The 26499-nt window shown below is 39.5% G+C and overlaps 4 protein-coding genes across 4 annotated transcripts in view; 1 reads left to right on the top strand and 3 right to left on the bottom strand.

The window, feature by feature from the left end:
• Window positions 1-216: 216 nt before the first annotated feature.
• Window positions 217-4096, bottom strand: LOC140935540 (uncharacterized). The gene is made up of 5 exons (XM_073385099.1): window positions 4016-4096; window positions 3767-3878; window positions 2513-2580; window positions 1330-1446; window positions 217-267 (listed from the first exon to the last, which is right to left on the bottom strand). Exons 1-5 carry the CDS (start codon window positions 4079-4081, stop codon window positions 247-249), a joined length of 384 nt encoding a protein of 127 aa, XP_073241200.1. The 5' UTR covers window positions 4082-4096; the 3' UTR covers window positions 217-246.
• Window positions 4097-5833: 1737 nt separating this feature from the next.
• Window positions 5834-12026, bottom strand: LOC140935533 (cilia- and flagella-associated protein 90-like). The gene is made up of 5 exons (XM_073385093.1): window positions 11880-12026; window positions 11721-11753; window positions 8207-8338; window positions 7269-7385; window positions 5834-6301 (listed from the first exon to the last, which is right to left on the bottom strand). The coding sequence occupies exons 1-5, from the start codon at window positions 11979-11981 to the stop codon at window positions 6146-6148; spliced, it is 540 nt and encodes a 179-aa protein (XP_073241194.1). The 5' UTR covers window positions 11982-12026; the 3' UTR covers window positions 5834-6145.
• A 240-nt stretch (window positions 12027-12266) lies between these two features.
• On the top strand, window positions 12267-15850 carry LOC140935535 (centromere protein S-like). Its single transcript, XM_073385095.1, has 6 exons — window positions 12267-12369; window positions 12444-12495; window positions 12909-12980; window positions 14177-14210; window positions 14687-14753; window positions 15507-15850. The coding sequence occupies exons 1-6, from the start codon at window positions 12310-12312 to the stop codon at window positions 15648-15650; spliced, it is 429 nt and encodes a 142-aa protein (XP_073241196.1). The 5' UTR covers window positions 12267-12309; the 3' UTR covers window positions 15651-15850.
• Window positions 15851-16628: 778 nt separating this feature from the next.
• Window positions 16629-26499, bottom strand: part of LOC140935536 (dynein axonemal heavy chain 1-like) — an 88200-nt gene continuing 78329 nt past the window's right edge. The window contains exons 67-79 of the mRNA XM_073385096.1: window positions 26253-26335; window positions 25706-25805; window positions 25423-25626; window positions 24849-24980; window positions 24368-24538; window positions 23702-23881; window positions 22049-22225; window positions 21082-21252; window positions 20238-20513; window positions 19368-19463; window positions 18769-18879; window positions 17823-18057; window positions 16629-17266 (exon numbers count right to left, since the gene is read on the bottom strand). Of these exons, the coding sequence (XP_073241197.1) occupies window positions 17145-17266; window positions 17823-18057; window positions 18769-18879; window positions 19368-19463; window positions 20238-20513; window positions 21082-21252; window positions 22049-22225; window positions 23702-23881; window positions 24368-24538; window positions 24849-24980; window positions 25423-25626; window positions 25706-25805; window positions 26253-26335 (2058 nt within the window). The 3' untranslated portion in view covers window positions 16629-17144. The remainder of the gene's footprint in view (window positions 17267-17822; window positions 18058-18768; window positions 18880-19367; window positions 19464-20237; window positions 20514-21081; window positions 21253-22048; window positions 22226-23701; window positions 23882-24367; window positions 24539-24848; window positions 24981-25422; window positions 25627-25705; window positions 25806-26252; window positions 26336-26499) is intronic.

Raw genomic sequence — 26499 nt, 5'->3', positions numbered from 1 at the left:
AAATATTTCATTTTATTTCTTGGCTGTAATAGGTTCAGTACCCAGATGAAAGAGGTGAAGCAATGACAATATTCATTCCTTGTCATAGTACCCCCGCCCTGAACCCTTCTCTTTCTAGTGCCCGGAATAAAAGTGACATTTCAATTTTTTTTTATTATTTGAAACAAACCCTGCTATTATTGTTATTTCACAATGAACCAAACAAAGAACACAGACTTGACAGGTTTACAAGAAATTTTATTACAGTTAGAACTGGATCATTTGTCCCTGCAAAAGGAAAAGAAAAAAGGTTATTAACAAATGTTTCATTTATACTTATCAAATTTAGAAGTCTAACTTGTAGCAGCCAATTACTCGTAAGAACTCAAGATGGAGACTCGATGGTGACAACAAGCACAGCGAATTAAGGGCAATTTTGCATTTTTGCTGGACCGCACTGAAAACAATTTAATGTGAAAAGATGAGGATTTAAAATTACTACTCTGCTGAAACTTGCCAGGTTTATTCACATAATGTTAAGGGAAAATGCACTGAATTCCCTGCAAAAAAGGGAACATTTTGGAATTTTTGGCAACAACCTGAAGTCACAGGGCATTACAAAAAATTCCACCTCTGTATCTCAGGAAAAAATTTCTGGCAACGGCCAGGAATTTAAAGGTAAATGAACAATCTAATTATGAGTCAGTTCCAATTATTTTTTTCTTCCCAGCTATCGAGGTAAAGCCAGAAATATGTAATTATTGAAGTTTTGCGCCTGCAACATAAATCGGAAATCACACCTTAGGTATGAAAATTGACACCTCGGATATCAATTTTTTGAAAGCTCAGCTCTCGCTTGATAGACCTGTGTAATTATTCTTTGCAAAATTCTTTATTATTTAAAAATAAATTTTTCAAATGGAAGGGTCAATAACAGATCTAATACCTTAAATACAGTTGTAGAAGCAGGTAAGGTATTAATGAGTTGTTCCCTACAGGGTTCTCAATAGATTTTTAAGTAGGAGGCTCTTCAGCAAAGCCAGAGGTGTCAAAACAAAGCAAAGAAAAGCGACCTAAACACAAAGTAAGCGGCTATAAATCCCAAAGTAAGCGGCGATCAATCGCCGGGTGCCGCCTTCTATTGAGAACCCTGTCCCTAGCATCAGAAGGTTTTTCATTTTTGTTACCAGTACTCTTCTCTTTAGAGGAGAGGCTCGCACGTTATCTCGTATCGCAGGGATTTGAATCTTTTACTTTTGAGAGGTAGTGCACATATGATACACATAGTTGACTAACCAAGAAATTCAAAATTAATTTGATTTTAAAGATATTGTAGCATATTGTTCTTACCTTTCTCTTTTTGTCTCCACCCAGTTCAAAATGCTTGCATCTTTTCAGGGCTATCTGTTTCCTGTATTTGCACTCTGTACATTCCATGCGCAGCACAATTTTCTTGGTAGTTTTGGCCTAAATTTGTAAAAGACTCATGTTAAACTGCATTTTTGTGTTCAACTGGTCTTGCCATACAAGGGGAATATTGCACTACACAGCCTCATGCACACATATCTCAACACAGACAACAAGGCCCTTATGATCATTGTCTACAGGGAAAACATCGAGTGAATTTGCATTTTTTTAGTCTTCATCTCGAATATTCCTTCCCAGTTAAATATACTTTGTCAAGTGTAGGCAAACCCTCCTGGAGTTGAATTCCTAAGGCCCGGTTCAGACGCCGCTCCACTTGTGCCGAACCTAACTGATGAATTAAGTACGGCAAAAGAGCGGCGTCTGAATCAATTTGGTACGGCAGTTTTAGTTTGGTGTGGCAAAAGCGTTAATTTCAACAAAGTCTGTCAAACTTTTGTCAAACTTAACTTAGGTTCGACACATGGTACGCCGTCTGAATCAGATGTCGCGTCAGTGTTGCTCCAAAGTTGAAGTTATTCAGTTAGGTTTGGCACATGAAAAGTACGGCGTCTGAACCAGGCCTAAGAACCATATCCAAGTTCAGAAAGAGAATGAAATTTTGTTTTTGCTTGCTTACGTCCTCCATAATAGTCATAAAAGTCAGCAAAATCATGTCGTAGTCAGCCAAAAACTTCCACGAAATGTACAAAAAGGTGTGCTGCAAGTGCAAAGTAGTTGTTTTGCCTATGTTCTCATTGCTGATTGTGTTGTCTGATCTTAAAGTCCCCAATAGGAACTGTTGTACATATATGTGTCAGGATAATTATTCCAGTTCATGCAAGTATGATTGACCTTGCAATGATTGCACCATCAAAAGAAACTGCTTCAAAAGGTCACTTGCATGATCTGTTAATTCACCATTCTTTTTTTCAACACAACCAGTTAAAAAAAAAAATTCAAAATCGACAATGACACAAATTTACAGTGAAACTACAGTCGAACGCGTCCTTGACTATCGACAAAAATTATTCCCCTCTGGTGACTGACTTCCAATTCCAATAAGATCAGATAGAGTTAAGTTAATGCAAACTATTGTAAACAATGTGATCACTTCAGTTATGTTTACCTTTTTGTGGAAAATAGGTTTTGTTTGGCCTCCATAACCTGACTGCTTGCGATCGTAGCGGCGTTTTCCTGAACGAAAATTGAAAATAACAAGAGAATACAGTATGTGGTCCTTGGTCCGCGCAAGTCCCCGATGCCCTTGGTCCGCGTCTTTTCGGAAAATGATAAAATATTTCGTCAAGAAAAAAAATACGTTGAATAATGAAAGATATCGTGATTTACTGATAAGCAATCTTTCATATGACGAAGTTTCAGCCTTCTTGCCGAGGGTGAAGACGCGAAATTAAAGTTTGTTGACAGGTAGGTTAATTTGTCTTTCTTGAAGTTTGGATTTTTGCGGCACCGTAAATTACGTGGTCATGTTTACTTAGCCTGCGAATAAATAAAACGCAACGGGAAGACTTGCCTTTTTGCAGAACAGGTTTTCAGATCAACTTATTTCTGCTGTTGGAAGCATATTGCTCTAGACTCTGAATTTTTTGTTTTAGTGACTCTTGAAAAATATCACCAAATCTCGCTTTTAATAGCGGTCCTTGGTCCGCGTCCTATGACCTTGGTTGAGTAAAACTTCCCAAAGTAAAAAGCGACGGCCTTTGTTTCGAAGAATGTTTTAAAAGTCGTCCCTATTTTAATACCTCGAGTACATACAGAGTTTTTGGTAATTATTTTCGACCGCGCTAAAAACCGCTCGTCGACGCTCGTGTGGGAGACTCGAGGAGACTGTTGTCTGAAGTCTTTGAAAGAAAAGCAGATTATTTTATGCTCACATCTTCCGAAAAAAACTTTAGCTTAATTGCATCAAGAAAAGACAGAAATACAAGAAATAGTGTGAAAATCACGTTTTCGTGTGGAAACTATAACATTTTTACGTTTTTATCGTGCTGCTTACCTGAGACGCGGACCAAGGCCCAGATTCGCGGACCAAGGACCATCGAAAACGGTCGCCTTTTTGCGAATTCCAAGCAAAATATTTATGTCTGGAACTTGAAACTTCAGGATTATCGACAGGAACATAAAAGCTATCTTCAGGGAGTATTTCAGCTGGTTACATGAAGATTCGGGTAAGATATTCAAGTTGATGACTTTTACACGGGGACCAAGGACCACATACTGTACTCATGCACTCCTTTCATGCTAGCAATATATACGAGTTTACTCAAGCTAAAAACCTTTCGACAAACATAGAATCACCAACCATATAATTAGTTCGGACAATGGACTATCCTCCTATTATTCATTAAGCTATAAAGCTCACCCTGAGCGTACAGACTGGCTTTTCCTGTCTTGTACTGCGTGACTTTATGTAGAGTGTGTCTTCGACATTTCTTGGCCTTGCAAAAAGTGCGGCGCTGTTTTGGTATGTTAACCTGAATATAATAGCGAGAAATTTAAGTGAGATTAACTGAAAGACCCGAAATGCCGATTGCTGTTAATAAAACCTAACTTGAATCAAAGATGGCTAAGGATAGAAAGGGATTGAAAACGCTATCTCAAGTTTTCCCACCATTTTGCTCGCACGATCGAAAGAAAGAGAACCAAGCAGTGTCCAGTTTCCCCAATATTGCTGCATAACACGGTTATTTCAAGTCGAGGCTTATTCCACAGGAACACCAAGTGGCATTCGCCCGTGCTCTTGATTAACTCAAAAATAAAAGAATCCTCCCAGTCTTTGTCTAGCGGTAGTACTTTTTCTTCTTAGGCTAATTTTTTACCTGAAAGACACTCCTCGCTTTTCCTGCAACCATTTTTTGTGACAGGCAAGGTACTTGCCGACGATTATAACAAATTCTTTTTAACAATTTCCGCAATCTACATAATCCTTTCAAATAATTCTTTCTTCAAGATGCATTTGCATCTAGAAGGTAACTATAGAAGCCACTATAGGGTGGTACTCCCACATTTTAAATTACAAGTTTTGGACTCACGACGAAAAGCCAAAGATTTTTTTGTCTATAAAAATATCGCTAAGGGCTGTCCTTGTAGCACTGTTACATCGGACATGATTGTCTCGTGCCCAAAAAAATGTTTAAATGATCAAAATAAGCCAAACATGCATATTATTTCAGCGGTTATACTTCTACATGAGAAATTTCTGCAATTTGATTGGCTTAGAGCAGTGACCAGTATTTCAGCTTAATTTGAAATACCTACATGTGAAAATTACAAACGTTTTGTGGGCAGTAGTATAAACAAATAATAGCATGATTTGTACGTGATATTTGGCATAAATACCACTTGTGATATTTCAAAATTGTCTCAAATTTCACTCGCCTAACGGCTCGTGAAATTACGTATAACAATTTCGAAATATCACTCGTGGTATTTATGCCAAATATCACTACAAATCATGCTATTACCTATACTAATTGTTTCGGTAAAACGCAATATTATGTTTAACGCTAACGCTAAAAGCCATGCAAGAGAGAACGCTCTGCTCGTAGGGTGTGTGCGTGTGTGTATTCTGCCCACAGGCAGGTCCTTCCTTATACCCCCGGTAGTTCTCGATCTAAGGCGAGCCTCTTGACAGCTACGTAAGGGCTGCCATTCTTTACTCTGTCCAGCATTCCCACTCGAGGTCTTTCAGGTGGTCTCGCAGCGTACGCTACATATATCAGCGTAGAAAAAGGTGAGCACTTTTTTTTTAATGAGAGGTAGAAATATAAGAAGAGGAAATAGACGAGAAACTTGAAATTCAGTAGAGCCTCACATATTTTAGTTATCTGTACATCATGAACCAAAATGTCTGTAACCGAGTTTACACTTTTTTGGTACTCCCTTAAATTTAAGTGGTCAAGGCAAATATTATACTTTCATTACGTTATTGCGCCCTATCTAAGATTATTTTACAAACGTTAAGTTTAAGGGGCTGTGTCACGGCAGTCCAGTTCATTTTGTTTAATTTTGCCAATTACTCGCCCTCAACCGCTATGGAACTTAAAGTAAGCAAAGAAATTACATTTAAATGACAAAATCAGAGATCCGAGACAAACAAAGATGTCTCCTGAGCATTATTTTTTAAGTTGCCAGCAGCAGGGATCAACTTTGAAAAACTGTTAGGCTGAACAGTTTTCAAACACCCTAATTTCAATCCGTTTCAATCTTCTTCAGTTTTGCCCATCCGTGGCATCTGTTGTTTCTGTTATGTTATTTCAACCTTCCTTTTAAGTTTTAAGCGGTTATTTTTATGTTTCTCTTAATTTAACAGGCATTTTGTAATTTTCTGATTTGGCTGAATTTCGTATGACATAGCTCTTTTAAGTTTATGCCTACAATATAGTGGATAGCTCTTGCACCTGCACGAAAACCATAACAGATAGGGCTTCTGCGTCGTCTGGCGTTAAAATAAAAAGTTCGACGGAGCTAAATGGCCCGACATTATATTGCGTGAGTCATTACGATAGATGAAACTTGTTCTCAAGTCTAGTGAAAACATTTCTGTCGTTTAAACAAAGCCTTAAGATAAAAGTTACCCTTGCCAATCTTAGAAAGTAGAATTTTATGTAATGGAGGTGTGATCTCCTATGAGAGATTACTGTAAATAAACTCATTCTCGTGTACAGCGCGCTCTTGGTGTAAAGCCGATCTCCTAGCAATTGCACCGCGACCGTTTTCAGTGCAATTAAGCAGCACATTATCAGTCTGTATCTCCAATATTAGTTCCTCCAAGTCTAAGAAAGTCTTTCTTGCAAATCTCTACTCTGACGTGTTGCCGATCTGGAAACTCTAGAGGATTGCGTTGAGGATGGCCGACCACTGATGAAGATAGAGACGGCACCGCTACCCTGGTTTCCTGAAGAGGAGATAGGAAATCAAGACAGTATACTTATGTATTCTCATCATCACCGCATGGCATATGTATACCATTAAATGCCTTAGCAAATATTTTCGAGGAAAATCTTACATGTTCCATCTAACCTGAGACCACGCTCTCTTATTGTTTTTCTTGGTAAATAAGGATTCCGGCGGACGACAGGCCCAATTTTAACGCGAGCCCAATCTTAACGCGACCGCGAAAGAGATAGACCCTGTTTACATGGAGTGGGGGACCCCGGTCTAGTGGGGTAAGTTTCTTTTGTTTTGTGTCCCCCAGAGCGTGAAAACAAAAGAAACCAACCCCACTAGACCGGGGTCCCTCACTCCATGTAAACAGGCGCATAGACTGTATGAGAGATCTTTGAACTGGGCCCTCAACGGACTTGCGTGGACACAGTCTGAAACTGGCAAACAACCTCCCAGTCTTAGAGCGCTTTTCATTTGTCAGAACTGGCCGGCCAGACCATTTCTGTTGTAATAAGAGTTTCATTTTTGATCAAAACTATACAGCCAGACCAGTAAATTCCTAAATAATATGCAAAAATGCATAGGTTTGGTGGGAAAAATTGTAAAAAAGCCAGGGTTCGGAAGGCCAGTTCTGACTTTTTGAAAGCGCCCTCAGTTCGAGGCTGTCCACGACAACGTCCACCCACTAATTAGCTATAGCCTGCCCATAAACAATTTATAATTCTAGTACAAAAAAAGTGGATTCAATTTGTTGTAGTCCTCGCCCGGGTTGTTAAAACTTTGGACAGCGCTCTCCACCGGATAAATCACAATCCAGCGGATAAATATTGGGGAAACTAAATGCGCTATTCAGTGGATAGAGATTTATCCAGCGGATAGCGTTATCCACCTTTTGAACAACTAGGGGCTGTAGTCCTAGTACTGAAGGTCTCCCATAAGACGAGGATCAACTAAAAAAGGCGGGAAAAAATACTCACTTCGCTGTTTACTTTCAGACCACGAGATTTGGCGTGTTCTCTGTCGTCTCGATGTAATTTTTGGTTGTATCCTTCAACAACATGATTTATTCGGTCGTATGTGGATGGTTTTTCGTGCTATAATGAAAAAACACAGTTATTAATTTTTAACGAAGTTTACACAACAAATTGCACGTACAATGAGTCACTTTCTTTCAAACATTTTTGCAGTTTTCTCTTTTGTCTATTAGAGCCAAATCATTAAAATATACGCAAGAGGTCTATTACTGATAGAGAACAATGAAGAAACTCCTTTTTTTGGTGCTCCAACTCAAACATAGGATTTGCAGAAATGAATATCAAGTCGATCGCTTCGCCTGAAAAGTGCCGAAAAAATATAGCTTGTCCTCGGCGTTCAGATTGTGGGGACTGCGTAAAAAACGTGAGCAGGAAAATCAGCCAAGGTTCCCTCAAATCTCCCTCTTCCTCTCTCCCTATTTTCCCCTACTCTCTGAATTCGCGCCACATTCCATAATCTGAACGCTTGAAGCAGGCTACCGAAAAATACGGAGCGGAGGGGGGAGGGGGGGGGGGGGTTAGCGGATACAACCGGAAATACACCTGCGTTCACAGGTGATAATTCGTTTCGTGAATTGAGCAAGATGGTAACTATAACGATAGGCACTGAAACCTCGTTAAATTGTTGATCTAAAATCGTGATAATCATTCCATGAATGTTAAGATTCCGCATTAAATTGTTGATCGTGATAATCATTCCATGAATGTTTAGATTCCGCATTAAATTGTGGATCTAAAATCGTGATAATCATTCCATGAATGTTTAGATTCCGCATTAAATCGTTGATCTAAAATCGTGATAATCATTCCATGAATGTTTAGATTCCGCACAGCAAGACATCCAACAACCAAGCAACAGGTAAGAAAACATAATAACATACTAAAGTCTTTGCAAGAAAATAGCTGGTGTCTTGAGTCAGATCCAAAGACTTCGGTCGTTCCACTTTCCATGTGTTGGCAACACCATCTCCGCCGGAAGTAACAATGTGATTCTTTCTGATTGCCTCCTCACGCTGAAGTGTAAAGAGTAACAGCATAAAGAGTTGGTAATTAAAACAGCAAAATGCGCTCAACTGTGCATGCAACTTATCTTACGTGGACGAACAAGTTTTTAGACCGCTAGGTTTGGAAGAACAGACGCTACACGGGACGTTCAAAGTTAGAAAAGTTCTTTTGGTTAATACAGTCGAAACTCAACGTGCGACCACCTCTCGTAAACCACCGCCTCTCATAAGCCACAAACTTTGTAAAATGCCTAATAGTAGAACTTCTCGTAAGCAACCGTGACAACTTTTGGGGGTCACTTGTTCATAGTTTTTCATTGTTTCTAACCTGTACGTACTAAGAGTACACGGAGAACTTTTAGCGACAACACGGAATTTCATATACCGTAAATAAGCAGGAACATGCAATAAATTCTCTTCCAAAAAGTAGATGTGTCCGAAACCTACTCTCGGCGAGTTAGCCTCCTTGAAGTTTAAGGTTGTCGTAAGCGCCCACAAAATCTTTTCGACTGTAATCAGTAAGGTTGTACATGTAATTTACCAAATCCCACGGCTGGGAAAAATATTGAACGACTGCAAACTGGGTCTACTAAGGCCAACACCAAAGACTGAAGTCTTAAGTAGACCGAAAAGCCAAGATCGAAATTGACTTGTCTGACTACGGTTGCTTCTATGATGCAAAGTAAGCGCAAATGAGTGACTACCTTACAACACTGGGTCCATTGACCAACAGTTTCTTGAGGGTTGTATGTTTTAAGACCATAGGATGACATTTTATATCCGCTGCCTGGATAGTCACCCATGTTGGTTAACTCAGTTTGACTTTGAAAAAGATCGACCGTTAAGAAGGTTTCGTCTACTCGAGATTCTGTTTGTTTTGAGCTGCTCTGAATGGTTTTGAACTGTTTTAAAATGAAAGATGAATAAACGTTGCCACGCAACACGCATTGTACTACAAAGAGTCAATACCTGCAGGTTTAATAAGCTTATTGTACGCAGGGATGATACGCAACAATGATTCTCACCACTGTACGGCAATTAACACGTTATTTATATGGAGTGATCACTTGACTGAGTTTTCACAAATTTAAGAAGGATACTCTCGGGAAGGGTACTCTCGGGATCCGGAATTAACAGTGCGGGATTCGGGAAAACGCAAACTCGATTTCTTGACAGAATAAGGGATTTGACTTCTAAGTTCTGGATTCGGGATTGTCCCGAAAACGGAGCAGGAATGCGGGATCAAGATCCCCCTTGTAGTCCCTGTAATAAGCACCTCGTTAACACTACCCTGCCATGCAATGGTTACATTAAAAAATATATATTTACACTCAAAACAAACTGGTCTTGCTCTTTTTTTAAAGACACCATACGTTTCGCTGTTTCGACGTTGTCGTTTCAACGTAACCTGGAATAAATTGAACCCATGCAGTGGATGAATTTCTCTAAAAAAAAATATTTCAATTAGTTCCCTGTATGTATTTTCTATGTAGCAGTTCTTTTGAGTTGCTCTGTTACCCTCAAGGAAAGAAAAAGACCACTTTATAATCCACATTATTCAAACACTAAGAAAAGTTCGGCTTGCCCCAAATATCAGCTTCAACCAGAGTACAAATTGCACACTTGGCTTCTATAAACAATTCAGCTCAAAAGTGGTTTAGGATCATTTTTCGTTGCACACAGGCACACATCTATTTTGTGTAGAATTAATTTCTCCAGTGTGTTATTCCAGATAACATTGACTGTCACCATCTCACAGGAGGTTGTTTGGGTTTCAATTTTTCTCCTACATCTTGAATCTTCTACTTCAGCTTTAGAATTTCCTTTTTAAAATTTTGCCACATATAAAGCATTGTAGTCTACAGATACCAACATTTTTGGTGTCTTTTTCCTGAGAACCAATTAACCCATTCGCCCCTGAACCGCCCGTAACCGCCCATGGGGATCCACGTCCTTTCTACCCTTTGTGACGTCATCAGTTTTAATGGTCAAGGACAATTTTGCCCGCTAACTTGTGTAGAGTGAAGGGATCTTTCAAACCATACCAGAATGAGCACAATTCAGTCAAGGACACCGGAGAAAGAGGCAAAAAACCATGTAACATTCACCTGAAAATCTCCATGAAAATCTTGTTCCATTGCCCACCTTCCTTTCACCTAATCCTAAGATCCTAAAAGCTTTCCTATAAACTATTCTCACCAAAATGAAGCCTACTAAATGCCCAGCAAGAGAAAAAAAAAATGAGGCAAGAAAAGCAAAAAAAGAGGAGAGGAGAGAAAGCGAAAAGTAAAAGTCAAGACTGCTGTGTCACTTTAAACCCAAAAACTATGTTGAAATTTTGCTTTCTGCGCATGCCCGAACTTCGCAAGCTGATATTTTGCATCTGGATCAGAAGGCAATGAAGTGCACGACCTGTAAAGCGGTTTGTGGTAAGTTTTAGCTCTTTATAGCACGACAGTGACCAGAAAACCACTCGACTAGCTTCAAAACGCGTTTTTCGGCAAAATCTTCAGGAGCGAATGGGTTAATAGAAGTTTCTAAACTTTCAGGCCTGACTTGCTCATGACTGCCAGGCTTTAAGAGAACTAAACTGAATGATCCTTGGATTTACTTCATTGGAATAATTACCAATACCTTTTCAAATAGCTTTAATAAACAGTTTTGTCAAAACTCGTTTTCAAAAAGGTAATTAATACATGTGAGTGCCAAATCATTGGGAATTGACAAAATGAAAGTACAGTGGCATAGAGGTCAGGTGCCTGCCTGCAAAATCTGTATACAAAACCAGTACGGTCCCTTATTTCATCTTCTCTGGCCAATGCCATTGTTACTCATCTCCGATGCCCATGTGGTGGGCATCACAAGCTATCATACCCCACTGTCTTTAAAGAAAAATAAGAGACTGCAGGTCATGTCTAAGTCATTGTTGACAGAATATGTAAAAAAAAAGGTGGAAAAATATGGCAAAATTAATAGAATGATCAAATCTGGCTGCTCAGCAAGGCACATTAGGTATGTCTCATAGAGTTAGCTAAGCAGTTGGATACCATGTTTAGTAATAACACAGCAACTAAGCTTTTCTAGTTATACCCCTTGAATATTCAGATTATTTAAACATAATAAATCTAATTTAAGATACTACAATATAATACCAGTAGTTTTAGCCTTAAAATCTAAAGCAAAAGAGACAGATTACCTCGAAATTAAAGCTTATTAAACAAAGCCCTGAATGAAAATGCAGGATCATAAAAGCTTTAGGCACATAATCTATATAATTATAATCTTTATTGTGATTGGAATCGAAACATTACTAAGCAGAACGTATTATTTAACATCACTAAAGCATGTAGCACAGCAAGTAAACTAAGTGCAAAGAATAGAAAAAACATACCTGGTATCGTTTGAGCTGAAACTGGTTGTAAGCCTGAAAAAAAAAAGAACGATTGGAAGCTGACGCGCGTGGAATGATTTGTAGAATTCTAATTGAAAGTATTCGTTGAATAAAATGACAATAGTGTTCAGTTATGGTACAAAATATAGTAAAACCTACCTTAGATAAAATTCCGGGAGGTTTCAACATATCTAAGGCCTCTTTAACCGATTTTTCGGAAGGATAACGTGAGCTGTTTGTTTCACTTGTGGTCGCCGCCATGTTTACTTGATATACTTGACAGTCGAAGCCTCTCTTGTGTACGGACGTAACCATAGCAATGGAATAATTTTCGAGTGCTTTTCTTCGAGCGAAAAGGCATAGGTTGAATTTTAACTTTTTTTCCAATGTGAAAAGGAGGAAAAAATAAAGAAGCGGAGAAAATTAGGAGAAGTTAAGTTTTATTCTGTAAAAAAAAAAAATAAAATAAAACTAACATAAAAATAAAAAGATCAGAGTTGAGGACGGACTGGTAACGCATAAATTGGCATAAATTATGATTGGTAAGAGGGAGCAAGAGACTGGATCCGATTACGCGGGAAATTCAGTAATGGCGGCATCCGGAGACGAAATAGAAGACAACGACTACGAAGCGTTGGCTTATCAACAGGTTATAATTTCCTTGACCGACAACTTTTTCATGGTTTAGCAATATTTAAATATATATGTTTGTATATATTCTAGCGTTTGAAAGCAGCTCTTCATTACACAGTCGGCCGCATTTGCGAGAAAACAGGTGAGCGAATTTACGTGTTGATGCACGCAGAAAGACTGCTGATCTTGGATGAAGTAGAATAAGCTTAAGCTTTGAACTTAAATTTATAGAGGCAGCTTGTGTTTCTGACAATACAAAGACATGTTTAAGCCTTACTTTTAAGTTAATGAGGTTTTATTGGCATCCAAACAACTCAATCTTGTTGTAGTTTTGGTTTTAGTATTTCTAAACGAGCTGGAGTAACCATTTCGGACCGTGGAAATCAGTATTCACAGTCAGTGTATTCCCCCAACATGTTCTGCTGGTTGGCCCTGGGGTCATACCCTAGGGGCAAGCCGATGATGTGTGTTATGATTAAATGTTGTTTCTTCTCTGCTAAACAGCATCGTCAACAATGTAATATCAACTTACCCCACCACACTTGATTTTTGTAGGGGATGAAACAGGAGTACAGTTTTCTAGGAGGTTTATTGCTGCCCTTACAGAGACGACATTCAAGCAGTGTGGTATGTTAATTTCACTAAAACATATATTCACTCTTTCTAATGTGTAGATGTTGTGGTTAATTTTTTATCTCTGGTAATTTTTATTTTTCTTTTGTTTTTGGGTATGGTAATGTATGCTAATGAAGTTGAAACCAAAGAAAAATGATAAAAAATTATCTACAATATATACTTTGTTTGAAGACACTAAATCGGGCAGAATAACAAAAGCATTACTGGAAAACAATTCTCAAAGAAAAAGACTTCTACACTTTTTCCTTGTATGAAATGCTGAGAAATGAAAGTACAATGTCCCTGAGCAAAGTTCAACCAAAGAGGTTTCATTTGAAAGGTTATACCACAGACTTAGAACTTTACTAGACTCCATTATTCACAGGTTTGAAGGGAGAGGCCATGGAAAGCTTACACACTATTTCCTTGGAATAAAGTATTAGCGGAACCCCATACCTAAGAAAATTTGGTTATCTATCCATCCCAGAAATCTTGGTAATCACATGACTGTAATCTCGTACCCAGATCTCCCACAGCAAAACAGAGTGAGATCTGGGTACGAGATTACACATGACTGTACATCTGTCCGTCTGTCCATCCGTACCACAGGATAACCAATGTAAAATGTCAAACTTTCTAGCTAGTGTGGGAGCCTGTAACCTGTGTTTAACTTGATAACAACCATCCATATTATGGTCAATTGACAGCTGTAAAATGGGGTATCTGTTGACCACAGTCACATGATCATAATTCATCGAGTTTACATTTTTTTTTTTTTTTTGAGTTTTCCGCTGCATGCTCAAGTGTATGTTTTCACTTCCCTAGTGTTAAGTATAGATTTGTGGATTTCTTTGCAATGGTTTCAAGTCAATTGTCTGAAGTAAATTTAAAATGCATAAACGGGAGCTTTGCTCTAAGCTCTGGCTAAATCTATACACATGTATTGGTGATACATGTAGCAGAAATAACATGTATAGCTTACTAGCATTTTGTAGTTGTTTGTAAAAGTGCTTGCATTTTCTGTTATTTTTGGGTGAGTAACTGTGCTTTTGCTTTCACACCTGCCTAAGTGTTAAGTACTAACATCTGTGAATAAATTTTAAAAACGTTAAGGAGAGGAATACAGTGTATGAAGAAGAGTAAGACTGTGTTACTGGTAGTACACTGGCAGTGATGCTACAAATATTCTCTTTGATATTTTATTTCAGAATCTTTTGCAACAGATTTGGAGCTTTTTGCAAAGTAAGTAAAAAAAAGAAACCCTGTAAGCTATATATATGTCGATCAGTAGCTTCCCACAAGGGTTGATACTCTGTGGCTGGCCACCAGGGACCAGAGGCCATTTGTTTAAAAATGCCTAACAAAACTTCATACTTCAAAAGCACAGAGGTCTGGTCCATGGATGTGATTTTTCAGAGAATGTAAGTAATGTTTTTTAAAATCCACCCTGCCAGGCAAGATACAAAAAGCAAATCTCAACAAATCCCCCTGGGATCCTGTGGGTACCCTTAGGGTCAACCCCTAGGGAAGCCACTGATCAATGCACGAGGATATACTTTGCATTTGATTCATTTCTAGAGGTGGAGTGGGTTATTGCAGATTGTCTTATGGACTTAACCAAGCACTTTAGTTTCTTTGTTTGTAGTGATAGCTTTCCCCTTGTGATGAAGGATTTTTTATAATGTTCTTAGGGCATTTGTTTATTCTTTTATATTTAGACACGCAAAAAGGACCCAAATAAATGCTGATGATGTTTTATTACTTGCACGGAAAAGTTCAACTTTGGTGAGAGGAAATCTGTTATTTGTACAGGCAATTTTGATATACTATCATATAAATAAGCTTTTATGGGTATCTGCTACATTGTAACAGTTGGTGTAGAATTCAGTGGGTTTGTTAGAGCACAGCCTTAGATCTGCTAGGGATTTTTAGTACCTAGTGTTAATGAAGAATACGGTGGCAAAATGCAGCTAAACACCTAGCCTGCAAAAAGGCTCCCAAGTGGAGCTGGGTAGAAAAGAAAATTGTTAGCTGAATGTGGTCTGGAGAAGAGAAGCAGAGGAAAAAGAGGCTTTTTCTCCCTAGGCCACTCTCAGCTCGTGCTCTTTTTCGCCCTGCTCCTCTTGGGAGCCTGTTCGCAGGCTCGCTGAACACCCAGTCTGAAAATTAGGCTATGGGGTTAGAGTGCCTGTAGCACCCGCCGACCTAAACATTCACGGACACTTTCAGGCGCTGGTATTTAAATGTTTTGGTCAGTTGGTTGTTTCGTGATACAGATACTGCCAATATTCTCACTTCATACTCATAAATACTTTGTTCTAGTATGTTCTCTTCTCTGAGGGGTTAAATGAAGCCTAAACCACGCCCAGACTGGTCTCCTTTAGGGGTTTATTTTTTTTTCCAAACCGTATAGTTGCCACCTCCCCCCGCTCCCTCCCTCCAGGTTCATGTTCTTTAGGAATGACCAGCAAATTTCCTCCTTCTGGTGACTCTGGATACCTGAAGAATAATACATTAGACTTTAATATCATTTTATAGGCTGCACACATGGAGAATATGAGTAAAGAACTGATCAAAGCACATGAAGCAGACAGAGCTAACAGAAAAACCAAAAAGGCAAAGAAGAGTAAACCAGCTGAGGAGGCCACTTCTACAGCAATTGAAATTGAAGATGAAACCTGAAAAGTCTACCAATTTAACAGAGATAAATGTTTTGAACAACATTTGTAGAGAAGCAGTTTTAAAAGCTGCAAAACGGTGGACTGCTGATATGAAGATGCGCTAGACCTACCTAGCGAAAAATACTCTTCTTTTTTAAACTAAAATAGATGACCTTAGCCGACTGTTGGTCCAATTTCTAATAAATGGTCCATATTTCTCCCGGAAAACATATGTAATTTCATTCATTTTCAACCAGTTGCCGAACTAGGGGAGCAGCCTCCGAGGTCTAGGTCCCCCGTACTTTTACACCAAACTGAGGCCTTGAGAAAAGCCTTTCACATAGCCGGCGTAGCTGGTATTGTGTAGGCGCGATTAAAGTTTTGGCGGCGGAGCCGTGATGAAAAAAAAGGGAGTGGGGACGAGGCGTTTGAAACGCTACGAATTGCTCGCGGCTTCGCGACTAGTACACAATACCGCCAGCTACGCAGGCTACCTTTTACAAAGCACCTTCCCTCGTGAATAAGGTCAGGATTTTGTTGGCGCTATTACTAAAGGAAATTTGAGGAAACTTACTAGTTATTTCCACTTGCAAATAATTTGTAGTTCCTTCCGTACGTTTCCGCTTCTTTCGTCGAAAAACTCTCTTTCACACTTCGCTTACCGATCCCCGTGGGCGTCACGCGCGATGCGAATTCCGACAAAATTATAGACCTCGCATACGCGACAACCAGGAATAAATGAGATAGCGTCGTCTGCTTAACGTTAAGCTTCGTGCAAACGGACGCTAAATTGTTGGATATTACATGTTGAAAATTTGAAACCGGTCAAACTTTTCAGCCAACAACTCCCAACATTTCCTTTGTTCCGTGATCTTTGGCCCAACGAAGTTAGGAGTTGTTGCGTCCGTTTGCACGTAGCTTTATTAAAAAAACGTTAGGTGTGATAATGATCCGTTCGTTACTTGGGGTGTTTGCTGGAAAACAATAAATGGTAATAAACTCCGACTCAATATACACGTTAATTTTATTCAAAACTTCTTCAGAATTTTACAATGTCGCACTTAGTGCAATGAGCAATATTTACACTCTTTTCCTTTTCCTTTTTTTTTTTATAACACAACCAGATGAAATTTGTGAAAGAATGAATTCAGACAAGTATCCGCCATGCACGTTTACACACAAGAGTATGAAAATCACTAAATAAATAAATAAATACAAAGGTTGATCAACAAAAATATAAATCTAGAAGCTCCCCAAGTAGACTTGTGGCGGAACGATTTTGTAACAAAACAACCGGACACTTATTCAAGGCCTCATTTAAAGCTGCTTTACTACGCAACACACGATGGTAAAAGTCAAACATGAATAGCGAGCACTACTCTCTGCACAGTTGACAAATATTCCAAGCTTCTTAATATTTCAAAACAACTACAACGTACGAATGATAAAATGGGGATGCTGAAAACAACCTGAAGCTGTTGTTGTACCTAAGTCATTCCATACAATGCGCGATATTTTAGTAGTTGAGCGCACACATAAGAGCCACTCCTCTTTTGATCCAGTGTCGCTGTGGCTGGTTGCTTGGTACCTCCACTGGAAGAACAAAGTTTGTCGAATGTCCCGTTGTAGACAGAGTACCTAGGGGTCAATAAAACAAAAGAATGTAAATGAGGCCATGTCCACACTTATTATATCCACTTTGAAATCACTGGTGATCCGTGCAGTGGAAGTTTACCGCCGCATTTGCCCGTTGAAATTTTTATTGTTTTAAGGTCCAACCAAAAACAGTCTAACAAGCAATTAGGACAGCTATTCGCGTGTGTTGCGTATGACTCTACCCCTACAAGAACCCGGATACTTTTGAAGCCGCATATTTTTTTTCACGAATCGACCTTTTCGCCGCCCACACGAAACTCGTGAATGAGCATCTTTTTGAAACCGCCCTTCAGAGTGGAATAGAGCCCCGTCCACACGAATCGGGGTAAAAAAGTGCGGTCTCAAAAATGTTCGGATTCGTATGGACATGGCCTAAGTGCGCGATTTTCAAATCAAACGATACACTGTACAGCCTTAACTGACTTCTGTTTATTTTCTAGAAGATAACGTAACATATCGATTTATTTGCAAAACAAGCAGCGATACAAGCGGCTCACTTGTTGAAGTAGAATCTCAACGACATGATAACAAAACTTACCGGCTCGGGTCAATGTTTTATACACTGGACATTCGTAAATGCCCTTCTCGGGTTTCTCTCGGTTGGCAGTCGGCTTTAACCAGATGATCGGCATATCAGTGTACAATTCCTTTGGTCGAGACTCGGCCAGCTCGTGTTTATCATAATCCCACCTGGCGCCTTCAAGGAAAAGCCCTCGGATGAAACAGCCGTTACTTGGACGCGAGGTCAGCTCTGCTTCAGTTTTCTTCATCACCTGTTAAGAGAAAAACCACAAACAACACTAAAGGTACCGAAAAACGGGAAACAAAAAAACGTGCACCTCGTTCTGCACCCACCGTGACATTAAAACCTGTCTTGCAACCAATCAGGTTGTTGCAGAAAGTAGAGAGTATTTCTACCGTGTACGGCATGACTCCAGTGTAATTTTATCCAATCAGAAGTCAGTATTCACGCAACTTGCAGCAACCTGTAGTGGTTGCAAGACAGGTTTGCACGTGGGTGGTAAACGCGCAACATCGCTATATAACAGGTTCTCTAGTAATGCTGCAAAACAAGTTGCACGTTTTTGTTGCTCGTTTTACCATAGTTTAAGTGGTGCACTAATGGAGAGCTACAAGAAAGGGTACAGTTAGCGCACAGCTGGCCTCAAGTTTGTTAACGAGATAGTTCTTTCGTGCGACCGACCTGAAATAAGAGGCCTTTACTATTAACCCTTTGGCAAAGTGCTGCATACGTTCGTGAAATGTTTGTGGAGTACTACATGTATTCGTGAACTTCACCATTAAGAATTCCAAGGCGGTTGTCTTTTTTCACGGAGACAAATGAAATAAACCCTCTCAAAATATCACAACTCTTGAGTGAATGTCAGGTTAAATTAAAACAATTATCCACGACTTTGTTAAATTACTGCTTCATTTTAGTTTTCCCCATAAAACAACTGACGTTTCTCACAACTTGTAGTTACCTCAAAGTCAAATGTTATGACATCGATTGATATGGAGGAGGACCTTGCGTAATTCTGAAGAGTCCCAGTCAGAAATCCCTGAGGGAAGAAAAATCCTGATATCCAGAAGACCTGCCAAAAAATAACCCCAAAAACTCAGTAAAGAATATTTAACAGGGCTACGAGGATATTGTTATCTTACTCAGTACGATTACCCAAACGGCAAAAACTCCTGTAGAGATATGAAGGAGATATCCAACAAATTTGATCTGGGAGCACTAAACATAATATTTTTTGAAGATTTTTTTCGGGCATGGCATTTCAATCTATGTCCATCCTTACCGTCCGTATAAGCACCAGATGACAGCAAACACTTTCAACGCCTAAATATAGCGTTAATTAACAAAACTGGACCATTATTTTTGGAATTCAATCGATGCGAAGACATATTTTAGCTTTTCAAAAAGAGCAAATAGCGTGAAGCAAAGTTTATATAGTTATATATTTGAAGAACATTGATGAATTTTTTTTTGGCCATCAACTTAAAAGAAACTTCGATAAAGAGAAGCTACGTCACTTGGAGGGAGATAAATAAAAGGAGACTGAGGTATGTTACTTACTGGAGGAATTCCATGATCGATCCACTTGTCAATAAACTGAACGCGAGCCACCAGATCAGTTACCCAAGAGGCCAGCGGTTTAAGCGATGGGTAGGCCTGGAAACGAACACATCGATATAGTGTAACAAGTTTAAACAAACCGAAAAGTCACGAACTTGCGTGCCCAATCTTGTCCCAAAAAAAGCAACTTTGAAACCATTCCTGAGAGTCGCAAATCCTTTACTTGGCGCTCCGCCCAGGTAAATACTCACTGAATTAACGTAAAATAGACTTCATTATTGACTTAAATATTTCTCGGTTTCTTACAGGGTTAATTTTTCACAACAAGCAAAATTGGACCAAATGTTATGATGTGGAAGCCTTGCGTCATTCGTCGTATAAAAATAATAATCATAACTATAGCAAAATTGTCAAATCTGATTGGCTATCAACTGCCCTGATTTCAGCCTTAATTTGACAGTTTAATAGGACAGTACGCGCCATCACGCGCGCGCTTAAATGGCTTTTTTTTTCACTGCTAGCAATAAAAATCTCGGAATTTCTTGAGTTTTGATTTAAAAAATAGCCTATTATGTCACAAATTTTGTTAAAGTTATGATTAATTGGTAACAGAACTTCGTGTCGTCCAATTCGGTCTGTAATCATACTCGTGATTAAACAAATCGGACTCCCGCTACGCGGTCGTCCGATTTTGTTAATCACTCGTATGATTACAGACCGAATTGGACTCCACTCAGTCCTATTACCATTACTAATAAAAAATGATTAGACAATCACGAAGTTGCGGCGAGAACAACGAGTATTTTTATCAACTAGACTCGAGTTAAAATGGTAAAATAATCACTTCGATCTTTATTGGTGTTTACATACCTTACTAGCCCACAAATCAGGTACAGCGTTGTTATAAATACTGTTTGCCATTGTCTCCAACGCTTGTGACATCACTACCAGACCCTTGAGAGCCTTGAGCAGGTCGTTTAGTGTCTGTCTGACGGTCACTAACAGTTTATTGTACCGAATAACTTCCTGGATCAACACTGTGTTCATTGACTCTTCATACCGCACCGGGTGTTTCTCCATTACCATTGAAACAGATATGGGCTGTGGAACTTTTTCCAGGATACTGCGACCAGCTTCTTCCATCACCTAGGAAGCAAACTCCGTTTAGCACAAAAAAGAAAAGTATCTGGAAATAACAAAATACGATTTTCCTTTTTATAAACTTTCAATTCAAGAGAGGAAATAGTCTGACAGTGAAAATGAAAGGTTGAAACACTTTCTTCTGGACAACTAGAAGTGAAACCAACTCGTTACCTGTTCAGTTTTACCGCGCATGGCAACGACTGCACATGCCCACTACGCTAGGAGGAGAGGCTGCCTGTGTTTTCGGACATAGCATGTTGTGGATTTAAATCTGGTGCATTACAGTGATTAGCAAGGTTATAAGTTTCCCATTCTAGTCTGCAGTGCAGGCCTTTTCGGGCAAGGGAACTCTCCGTATGTCCTGTATTAGCCTTTAGTCGCCGTCTTGGACTTTACAACGGAGGAAGAATGGGAAGGTCTAAAAAGCGACCAACAAGATGGGGACAAGGATAGGGAGTCTTGCTCCCTCCCTGCTTCTTTGACTTTTCATTCCCCACCCCCACCCCCCGCCCCGTCACCCGGCTCCAAGAGTAAGCGACTACATTGCATGCTACCCTATTCCTATACACACCTCCTCTCTTGACCTGCCAGAGCCGGATGATGACCGTGGCTGCATCTTGAGTATTCCTCGAAGCAAACTAAAAGTCTCATTCTGAGCAAACGTGATGTTGGCGTTCTCGTGAAGAGCAAATATCTCCGGGGTATCGTTGATGGGTAGACCACGAATGTAACGGAGATAATGCTGTGAAAAACAAACTTCACATGTTAATAAAAGTTTATTCCGAAAAATGTTTCTGGAATAAGGTGGCATACAAAAGTACATTGTGTCTCCTTTAGACATAAGATCACATACGGCTAAGGCTATTTCATCAGTGTAAAAATTTGTGTGTAATATCTACAATAGAGTAATAGAGCCTTATCTAGACGTAATAGAGCCTCAGTGTAACTTAAATGGAAGAATGTGATATGATTCATTCCCTTTCGTAGGCTTCTAACGTTTCTCCTACTTCAATAGAACTGGGCAATTAACATATCCTTGAAGAACGCTTTTGCCTTGCAGTTGATGCACCATGTAGTCGCCAACAATTATTCTATGAGGCACTTAGGATACGAAATTGTAATAATCATTTTACATTCGTAAGTAGAGTGAGTGAGACATTTTTGTGATTTCAATTTGTAAGAACGACCAGAGGAAGAACTCAAGGACCACTTTCTCTTGAAATAAAATACAAAACTCGGGAACTGTTGTTAAAAAGGAACCAGTTTCTAATAAAATCTGTGTATACCCAGTAGGCCATTTCCGAGTTCCCCCGGGCCTCTGTTTCAAAACGAGGGTAGGTGCTCAGCCATTGATATGGAAATCATTATTTTTTCATTCTCATGCAAATAAACTCATTTTCACAAGAAAGGTTGTGCACCTAGCCTCATTTTGAAAGTGAGGGTTTTTGGAACTCGGAAGTGGCCTACTGGTTCAAAGGTAAACCTTTCAGAAGAGAAGAAGCCGGGTGTTCACAGACTAAAGCTGCTATTAAATATACCTCATGATCAGCTGTAAGAGGTAGCTGATGATAAATCCCTGATTCAGAAAACTTGTGTTCATCACTGAGCACATCAGGCGAGTAGTAATCATTCAAGATATTCATGATACAGCGCCTATCCCAATCGTCGGTTACGCGCCCACCGTAATTGATGTGACCAGCGGTGTATTTTAAAACCTACAACAAGAAAGACAAACGTCAAGCTTAACCTGCGAGCAAACTCTCAATTTGGTGGAGTTGCGAGAAGTCACGCGAGAGCAGCACGCGAAAGGAGACGAGAGCGCAGCCAAGGGGCGGCGTTTTTTCGCGATGGAGGGCTTGCGCGCAGGCCGCGTCACGCTTTCGTCAATTCAGACTATAACAAAACGTTCCAAACACAATAGATTGTAATGACCAGAATTTTGTCTACCAGGCATCCTTCGTTTTTTAAGCTCGTGAACTCCTGAACCAATTATGTATTTATTTGCGATTTACATTTGCCCACTTGAAGTAAGGGCTTGCAATTAGAAAGAAATTTAGAGCGTTTTTACCAAACCGGGGGCTCAAACTATTGTACAAATTGCCAAATACTGTACAACATCAAGCGTTTACAACAGCCTGCGTTGTGAAGGCTAGTAAGGTTCGTTTTTAAGAGTCTTAAAAGAATTTAAAATCAAAATTTAATTTCTCTTTTGTTGTCCCCAAGCGAGGGGAAGTTGCTAAAGTATCAATGAATTTCATCCTGTGTGACCATAGTCCGTAATTCTCGCGACCACTTTGTTTTGTAAAGCACAGATATTACAGGGAGAATTTGCATGCTGATTACTCTAAAGGCTTAAAGGAGTTGTGTCACGAAATTTATCAAAATTCAAGCAGTGCAAAACACCACAAACCCGTGTTAAACATAAAAAAAAACGCTCAAATAACAAAAAGAGGTATAAATAATACAGCAAATACAGAAGGAGGCACGAATGGACAAACTTGAAGACTTGAGATTGAAACGGATTGCAATTGTGGTTTTTGAAAACTTGTTGGCCTTACAGTATCTCAAGGTTCGTTGCTGTTGTTTGTAACGTTTAATATAACACTTGGGAAACATTTTAGTTTGAAACGAAACTGTGATTTTGTCATTCAAAAGTAATTTCTCATGCTCAATAGCGAATAAGGACGCCTTATTGCCACTGATTATTATCAAAATGAACTGGACAGCCACTTCTCTAGTGATGGTAGAATATCGGATGAAACACTGTGTTTCAAGTAAACAGGGCTGTCAACCCCCCACGTCTTTAAATATTGAGAATTGATAGGGAAGGAATGATAGATGACGTCATAATGCACAGCACATGACGACATTTCTGAAAAAAGATGTTGTTGGAATTGTACCATTTGACCTGATTGGTTTACTTCGCACCAATCACGTTATTGCTTACATTACAATGGCATACCGGAGTTTATGAGGGGAAGCGTTCGATGTTAACAGTAAAATAGCTCAAACAACGCAAAATATTTGAAATTTCATTGTCAGACAGTCGAGTCTACAAGAAATGGCAAACTTCGGCAATTATCCGTGAGATTTAAGACTCTAATCTGGAGACCGGGAAATACGGTTCAAAATCTGGAGTCTTCCGGATTATCTGGGAGAGTTGACAGCACGAAAAAATGAAAGCAATTTACCTTAAAGGGTACCACTCCTTCATATTCTTCTAGGAACATACTCAGTTGACTGATACAGATCCTTAAGTCGCCAGTGGTAAACTCGTAAGGAATGTTAAAACCAAGCGCTCCAAACTTCCTTCTCTCCAACGTAACACCGTGGAAAAGACACAGAGAGAAAAGAAGAAATTTGAACTCTTCCTACAAAAAGAGAAAAAGGTATTATAAGTATTGACCATTCTTGTCAATTATTCTCATGGCGATGAGCCCCTAGAAAAACCCTCTCTCGTGTTCGAGATCTCGACTCGGGAAAATGCATTCTAAACTTTGAGGAAAAATGTAGAACTTAAAACATGTGCAAACGCAGATGAAAAGTGCTTCTGATTTGAATACATGTTGTATGCCCTGTTGAAGAGAAGTCTCACGCCAGTTCTTGAACTCTCGGTTTAATCTGTACTCCGTTAACTGCTAAGGTCTGTACACTGAAGTTCACTAAACTTTGAACGTGAGTCAAAAAAGCTGGTATGGCATTCTGCTGTTTTAGTTCGTTTCTGATGCCTTATGGTCGTATCTGTCCTACTCATGCTTTAAAATGCTCTCGTGGGAGTTAATTAGCACTTATGTAACACTGTAACTTGTGCGGAATGCAAAACAGAAACAGATATCTGGTCTGTACAGTGTACTCACCCTCTTACAGCTAGCATAGAACTCGTCACTGAATCCAGTGAATGACCTCAGCAGATTGGCCTTAATCCCCCTTGGAGGCTCCACTGTCATTTTTGAACCATTCTGTAGAATGGAGACTGGAAACTTGGGACTAGGCATGCTGGTTAACCACAGGCGGAAATCGCGATGAACCTGTCGATAAATTTGATACATCAACCGCCTTAAAATTTGAGATGTAAAATTAAGCTTGCTTAAAGAACACAATTGAAAAAGGCTAATACAGTGGCGGCCTCTATGGACCCCTTACGGCCGTCTTTTAACCAAGTTTTCGTGCTTGATGAGTAAATATGTAGTTCTGGCTCACGTTTCTCCAGATATTTTTTTTTCTGACTCAGAGTAAAATGTTTGACATTTATCTGACTGTGAATACTTTTTTCTTCGGCTTCTGGCAGTCCTGTACAATTAACAGAGCACGAGGTGTACTCATAGCATTATTCTGTACCTTGTCCACGTCAATGTTCTCTACAAGCCTCTCCAGAGATGGCATCCAACTGGGGGCCAAGTGACAGTTCTGGAAAAAGACCCACTTTCCGCGCTCCATTGCTGAGCGCATCATAGCTTCGGCACGAGGGCCCTAGAGAAGTTGACAGGGGGAAAGGTTATTGTCCTGTCTTTCTGCACTTAATTTACAACAATCTTTCAAAGAGTTCTGGTTATTGACATGTTTTGTCCTTATCTACAACATGCAGGAAATCTTCTATGTGATCACCGTTCGTTGCGACCACAGCTTGCACAAAACCACGATTTTTTTAGTCCTTCTCTCACGCGTGACCACGCTTGGGTCAACTCCCACCTCTCTTGAGCTAGCGTTAGATTGCTCGACGTTTTTACTTTCATTCTCGCGCTCAAAGATCCCTTAGGAGAGTCCATCATTACCAATCTGTTTGAATTATCTGAGTCGCCAGATGTTCTCGCTTTTCATGCCTGTAGGTTGCGATCGTACAGGGACCACAGTAGCACATACACACCTTGCGTACCGATTTTTCTAGATAGCAACTTTTAAACAAGTGACCTACCTGTCCCTGACCCAGTGAAATAGCGCTCAATTTCTTTGAAAATCTCATTTCTTCAGCAAATTTGTACAGGTCGGCGGCAGGATCAGTTCCGACGGACAAGACGAAGATGAGTGGAGTGGTGAGCGAGGAATCTTTAAACACAAGAGACAAGTCTGAAGTCTGTGGTTCAATAAACCGCTGACCAAGATTTTCCGACACAAAATCCTGCAAAAAAGGAAAAAAACACCTGGTTCACGTTTATCAAAATTACGACCGCCTTTAGACTACTGTTTTTTTTTCTAACCTGCATTGCATTGGTGACTTTATCGGCTCGTAGACATTTCAGAACGAGAAGTTTCTGAAAGGCATCCAGGTCGGTGTTCCACGGCTCGGGTAAAGGCTCACTGCAGAAATACGAAGCAGCACAAGTTATAAAAATTGTCCTAATGAGGACTTGATCATGAATATAGAATGAACAGATTAGCACAAGTTATATTATCCTTTAAGTTGTATTTGCACTCAACGGCAAGGCATAGAATTTCCAAGTCCTCTAGATTTAAATCTTGCCAAAAGTAATGGTCGAAGTTGAGGCATGAAAAGCACTCTTTTAGTAATGAGCCAAAACTTTTTTCTCGCACGTTGGAATAACATTGTTTCTTTAAAATAGTGATAGATTTATGACGTCCCTTCACCTTGATCTAACCACTTCAGTGGGGCTTTTGCCCGTTTCTAGTAGGAGATGCCTCAAAACTATGAGACTTGTTTCCTCTTCCAGAAATAACTTATTTGTTACATTTATTACCCAGAGAAGAGAACTGCTTTATGTAAACTACTTCATAATTGTTATTTACCGATGTGGATCCACACTGTCAAACATTCGTTGATATCCGTCAATGTGGTTCTTGAAATCCTCAGCAAAATTGGCGAATTTGGGCTGAAAAAAAATAACGAAAATTCGTCATGCAATCATGCTAGTTGTCGTGACTGTATGTTTTACAATAATGGCAGTTTGGTAGTCTTACAGAAATTTTTAAATCAGAAGATCGTCTTTGTACGTCTGTGTGGACATATTGTGTGGTGTTTATATCTACAACAAAA

This window comes from Porites lutea, chromosome 4 (genome assembly GCF_958299795.1).
Source record: "Porites lutea chromosome 4, jaPorLute2.1, whole genome shotgun sequence".
Lineage (NCBI taxonomy): Eukaryota > Metazoa > Cnidaria > Anthozoa > Scleractinia > Poritidae > Porites > Porites lutea.
Note: the sequence above shows the minus strand (reverse complement) of the source record. Positions and strands in the feature narration are given on the sequence as shown.

Bases quoted from the DNA above. Each gene is read 5' to 3' on its own strand.
- LOC140935533 (XM_073385093.1), bottom strand. From the start codon at position 11,981: ATGGCGGCGACCACAAGTGAAACAAACAGCTCACGTTATCCTTCCGAA. The intron at 11,754-11,879 runs GTAGGTTTTACT...TTTTTTTTTCAG, and splicing joins CTCCCGGAATTTTATCTAAG to GCTTACAACCAGTTTCAGCT. The intron at 8,339-11,720 runs GTATGTTTTTTC...TTTACACTTCAG, and splicing joins TTCAGCTCAAACGATACCAG to CGTGAGGAGGCAATCAGAAA.
- LOC140935540 (XM_073385099.1), bottom strand. From the start codon at position 4,081: ATGCAGCAATATTGGGGAAACTGGACACTGCTTGGTTCTCTTTCTTTC. The intron at 3,879-4,015 runs GTGGGAAAACTT...TATTATATTCAG, and splicing joins TCGATCGTGCGAGCAAAATG to GTTAACATACCAAAACAGCG. The intron at 1,447-2,512 runs GTAAACATAACT...TTACAAATTTAG, and splicing joins AACCTATTTTCCACAAAAAG to GCCAAAACTACCAAGAAAAT.
- LOC140935535 (XM_073385095.1), top strand. From the start codon at position 12,310: ATGGCGGCATCCGGAGACGAAATAGAAGACAACGACTACGAAGCGTTG. The intron at 12,496-12,908 runs GTGAGCGAATTT...TGATTTTTGTAG, and splicing joins CCGCATTTGCGAGAAAACAG to GGGATGAAACAGGAGTACAG. The intron at 14,211-14,686 runs GTAAGTAAAAAA...TTTTATATTTAG, and splicing joins GATTTGGAGCTTTTTGCAAA to ACACGCAAAAAGGACCCAAA.